Source organism: Brienomyrus brachyistius, chromosome 6 (assembly GCF_023856365.1).
Source record: "Brienomyrus brachyistius isolate T26 chromosome 6, BBRACH_0.4, whole genome shotgun sequence".
In the NCBI taxonomy this organism is placed as follows: Eukaryota; Metazoa; Chordata; class Actinopteri; order Osteoglossiformes; family Mormyridae; genus Brienomyrus; species Brienomyrus brachyistius.
This window is the reverse complement of record NC_064538.1, coordinates 2721440-2726768: the sequence shown is the minus strand read 5'-3', so window position 1 is coordinate 2726768 and position 5329 is coordinate 2721440. Positions and strand designations below refer to the sequence as shown.

Sequence of the window (5329 nt, the reverse complement as noted above, 5' to 3'; positions counted from 1 at the left end):
AGAGGGAGCACTCTCAGCAGAGAACCTTCACAAGTGTGAGGGAGCACTCTCAGCAGAGAACCTTCATAAGTGAGAGGGAGCACTCTCAGCAGAGAACCTTCATAAGTGTGAGGGAGCACTCTCAGCAGAGAACCTTCATAAGTGAGAGGGAGCACTCTCAGCAGAGAACCTTCATAAGTGAGAGGGAGCACTCTCAGCACAGAACCTTCACAAGTGTGAGGGAGCACTCTCAGCACAGAACCTTCACAAGTGAGTGGACAGCATGAAAAAACAAGTCATGACGTCTGAGCGTGATACAGAATCCCAGGCAGAATTTCCCGACACAATAGCCAGCTGGCACTAGGCAGTTCTGGGGAGGGGACAGGGGTCCTTTATTTCCGTCGTCATCTCACTTTCCCACCCTCCAACGAGCCGCTCGATTGACAGGGAACATTAAATGGACACCCTAACACCTGTTTGCATGGGTCTGAGCCATTGTTCCTTTTCTTCTACCCAATTGTGGGTTTTTCTGGAGTGATCTGATTGGTTCCTGGCTGTGAGAAAGCACCATCACACCAAACAGAGCCAGTATAAATGCAGCTGGGATATGAACGCCTTCCGGAACATTGGGGCTTTTCAGTAAGTGCACTGCTGACTATCTGCATATCACCATGAAGGATCAGCGAATTGGGTAAGTCGAGGCTGAACAAAACTTAACAGTGTTAAAAAAAGTAATTGTTGTGTTTTATTGTGTTAAAAAAAGAATAATATAGTAATATATGAGATTTTTACCTGATTTATTGATAGTTTTTTTCTGCCCTTGTAGTTGTAAAATCTTGAGCCTTGAGAGGAAGTGTACCAACGGCGTGGGGCGACTGAAGACAGCGATTGGTGAACATTTCCAGAATGGCCTTCCCAACCCAGACGTATGGGAGAAGACCCTCTCTCTCCTCTCAGTGAAGAGAGCCCCGCTGTTCAGTAACGGCTACTCCAGGTGCTCCCGCGAGGCCCTGCGGCTGTTTCCAGACCCTGCGGACGACGTTGCACCCCTGTGCTGCCAGCAGTGACCAAGACAAACTCCACTATGGGGTCAAAGGGTCAAGGGTCAGAGGTGACGTGAGCTACACCATAAGGGCCCAAGGCTGATGTGCATTCCATGTCTGTGGAAGAGTTTGTATACTTCCAAGAGAAGGGGCAATATAATCTTTAAATATTCTAGATATTTTTTTTTCCTTGTAATTTTTTCTTTTTCTTTGATTGAAAAAAAAAAACGACATTTATCAGTCGATTCAGCTGAAAAGAAAGTCTTTTGTAAAGACTGACTCATGCTTATCCAGAAGGTCAATGTGATGAATATTTTGCATGTGACTGACGAGTCAATGTATCATTGCACTGTGCTTTTCATGAAAGTGTAGCTCTCTCCAGACAAACTGGAAGATGGTGGAGAAATGTAGATGTGAGCAAGATTGTGTGTTAAACAGCGCTGCTAATGGGAGAAACTATTCCTTTATACAAAGGAACAATGTAATGTTGTCTATGCTAATGCATACCCGTTTTTTAGCCAGATGTATAGCTAAATTTAATAATATTTTGTTTTGTTATTCTCTGTTAACTGTTGTGTATAAAAACGTAACTATAGTTTAATCAACAAAAAAAATCAATAAAGACTCCTAAAACTTTCATGCTAGTTCCTCCTTTACTCATTTTACATCTTCAACATATTTTAGAAATGATGCTAAACTATATCCATCCATCCATCCATCCATCCATCTTCTGTAAGCGCGTGTCCTGTTCTAAAAGCAAAGTATGGGGACATTTGTGACACAGAAAGCAAAAGCGTGCAAGTACGAAATACTGTCATGGTGATAAACTTTCCTGATTACATTTCGTTGCTGTTCAATAATAAATACGTGCAGTATCTCCAAATCTGCATTATTTCAGAAGCATAAAAAAACGGATTTTCTCCTAAACTACTTTACAAAATATACCTAAAGCAACGTAATGAGGAACCATCAGACCCACAATTAGCTTCAAACAGGCGTCGGAAGGCGGTTTAACGTTTTAAATGAAGTTTAGTCGATTGCTGTCAGCGAGGAAAACATTCGGAACGAAAACTTAGTGTCCGATCACGTGTGCGCCGCGTGCTTGTCCCCCTAATTTTAATAATCAACGATCCACACCTCGCCTACCTCCCTTGCTTGTTAAGGTAAGAGAGTCGGAGAACTCACCAGAAAGAGAGCTGAACCCCGCCAGATATCAAACTTCACACGAGTCATAAAGCTGACATGCAGCCTTTATTGGTAAGATGCATGCAGACTCTCCTTTTCTTTGTATAACTTTATCAATCCATTCATCTTCTGTACCCTCTTATATAGCTAAATTCGTTAGGCCTAAGTCATCTGAAACGGCAACCATTTGGATGATTAGTTAAATGAAACCGTACACTTTAATACATATTTAAATTGCTTGAGAATAATTGTAGCTTTGCAAGTGCAAGAAATAATAATTAAAATCCGTAATTATACATCATCAGGGTTGCCAGTTCTCACGCATCTGACTCAGGCTCACGCAAGAAATCTTACGGCAAATCGGTATTATTCCATTATAAACCTAAAATTAACTACATCAAAAGCGTCAAGATAGTTTGCAAACCATACCGACTATTTACCAGGTAATAAAACTGTTTAATGCATGTAAATGCGTGTGGTAGCGAGCTGAACGAAGTTGGCAGTCCAGCGTCATCATACTCTTAAGTTATAAACTTCTATCAGTTTTCAGGGCACATTCCGATAAACGCTGCGATCATAACGAAACCCTTATTTGCAGAAGGGATTTCCGCTGCATAGACTGACCGTGTGTCTTTCTTTATCACCCCAAAAAGGATCCAAGAGCTGCTGGAGGAAGACCCGCGAGGTCCGCACCCAGCGAATATACCTTAATTTTCTTCGACCTGGAAACCACCGGTTTGGGTAGTGCACCAATACTCTGTCACCAGTAACAACTTATTAAATGTTATAGTATTTTTTTGTAGTATGGTGTGGAGTCTCCCATTTCCAGCACTGCCCGAATTTATCTTTGTGTGTTCATATTGGAATTGTAAGTGATTAATGTTCTGGTAGAATTTCCTATTTAAATAGGCTTTAAAGAGCTGATTTAGATTGGGTTAGAATAAAGCAGCAGGTTAGTTTTGATGGCCTCATATAGTCTGCTGGTGGATGAGGTAGATCATGTCACCCACTGATAAGGCTGGCATTTCCTCTGCAGATGTCTCGGGGTGTGACATTGTCCAGCTGTCTGCGGCCTGTGGTGAGAGGACCTTCAACGCGTACGTGGTGCCTCGCCGCGGGATGGGCTACAGCGTCTCCTTTATGACAGGATTCACAGTGGAGGGCGACTGCCTGCTGCATCATGGTCGCCCCATGACGATCGTCCCTCTCCAGGACGCACTCGCCGATTTCCTCACCTTCCTACGCGGCTTCCACAGCCCCGTCCTCGTGGCCCCCAACGTGCTCAGGTTCGACGCCCCCATCCTCCTCCGTGCCCTGAGAGGTTTCTCCCTCCAAAATGAGCTCGAGAGGGTCACCCCAGGTTTCCTCGACACTTTATTGCTCAGCAGAGACCTACCAGCCTGTTCCGGGGTCAGGAAGTTCTCGCTGCAATACCTCGTTGAATACTTCCTGGGCAAGTCGTTTGAGGCTCATGATGCTCTAGAAGATTCCAAGGCCCTAGAGCAGCTGTGCCATGCCTGGAACCCAAGCCCAATGCTCATACGCAGACACCTGTACGCAGTGCAGCAGATACATTTCTAACTTCCAGTTTTCAACGCCAGGGGGCGCCAAGGAGAATATTTGTTTGTGAGGCCTGTATCGGTTGAACATGCCTCTCTAAAATGATGTTTTTCGTTTAAAATTGGGCACTTCACAGTTTCTCATACGGATGTTAAAACGAGCTGTGTTTACTTCAACTGCCTACATTAATCTTTTTGGCATAATTACAATATAATTGCATCATCACCATATTTTACACAAAATACTTCCACATTATTTCCCACAGTACTGACAAATAAAATCATGCTTATTATGTTGCCTTTACTTTTGCCAAACCTACATGGACTGTGGACCAAACTGTTAAATACATTCTGGTTACGTCTGCCCTCTACACTTGTGTTTTCATAATAAAACGTTTACAGACAGTACGCTTATTTATTTCACACTTAAAAATACTTAAATGTAACCGAAGTATAATGTAAAAATTTACTGTGCATTGTACATGCATTTTAACGAATGTCTAAACAAATCCGGTTTGCCCCCTTCTCCAGCACACCTGTGAGCGGTGCACTTAATGCTTCCGGGACTTTCACGGGACTCCAGTGGTGCAAAAAGTGAACAAAGCAAACGTTTTTGGGGGGATGTGGACAAACATCCATCCATCCATCCATTTTCCAAACCGCTTATCCTATTGGGTCGCGGGGGGTCCGGAGCCTATCCCGGAAGCAATGGGCACGAGGCAGGGAACAACCCAGGATGGGGGGCCAGCCCATCGCAGGGCACACTCACACACCATTCACTCACACATTCACACCTATGGGCAATTTAGCGACTCCAATTAGCCTCAGCATGTTTTTGGACTGTGGGGGGAAACCGGAGTACCCGGAGGAAACCCCACGACGACATGGGGACACTCCGCACACATGTGACCCAGGCAGAGACTCGAACCCGGGTCCCAGAGGTGTGAGGCAACAGTGCTAACCACTGCACCACCATGCCGCCCCTGTGGACAAACAGATCACTGTTTATATTTCGCAGACAGAAAGAGCACATCTCTGTAGAGGCCAGCGCCACTTTGACTGGGAAACACTTCAGGAGACCAGTCCGATTAAGGGTCCCGTGTTGTGTACAGAACAATGTCTTTACTGTATTGCTAATGGGACTGCGCTGCACATCGGACAGGAAAGGTGCTACTCCTCTTTGTCCTCTAGGTGTCACTATGGCTCTACCGAAAACTATTTTCTTCAGCCGATTTATTTGTTTGTGTTTGTATGTTTACTTAAATGATCACCTTTGAAATGCTTTTGCGTTCTAGCATTTTTCATTGATCGTAAACTCAACCAATTACTCCGAATTAAACGTTGCTTGTTCAGAAATGCTTACATTTTCAGCGCATGGTGTCGAGAACAGTGTCTATAAGGGAGCCAGGAGAAATGATGTTTAAAATTGAACAGATTCACGTCCGATTATTAGTAATGTAATATTTACATTACTTATGTAATGTAAAGGAAGGCGGTGAGATGAGTACAATTCAAATCTTAATTGAACTGAGTACTGGTCTAATTATTTAAGTGTCATTCCGG

The 5329-nt window shown here is 43.9% G+C and overlaps 1 protein-coding gene across 1 annotated transcript; it reads left to right on the top strand.

Moving 5' to 3' along the window:
• The first annotated feature begins 2172 nt into the window (after positions 1-2172).
• On the top strand, positions 2173-4171 carry LOC125744837 (protein PML-like). The gene is made up of 3 exons (XM_049017111.1): positions 2173-2279; positions 2861-2948; positions 3244-4171. Exons 1-3 carry the CDS (start codon positions 2265-2267, stop codon positions 3786-3788), a joined length of 648 nt encoding a protein of 215 aa, XP_048873068.1. The 5' UTR covers positions 2173-2264; the 3' UTR covers positions 3789-4171.
• Positions 4172-5329: the final 1158 nt, after the last annotated feature.

Coding starts and splice junctions, on each gene's coding strand:
- LOC125744837 (XM_049017111.1), top strand. Junction 2,949..3,243: donor CCTGGAAACCACCGGTTTGG/GTAGTGCACCAA, acceptor TTTCCTCTGCAG/ATGTCTCGGGGTGTGACATT.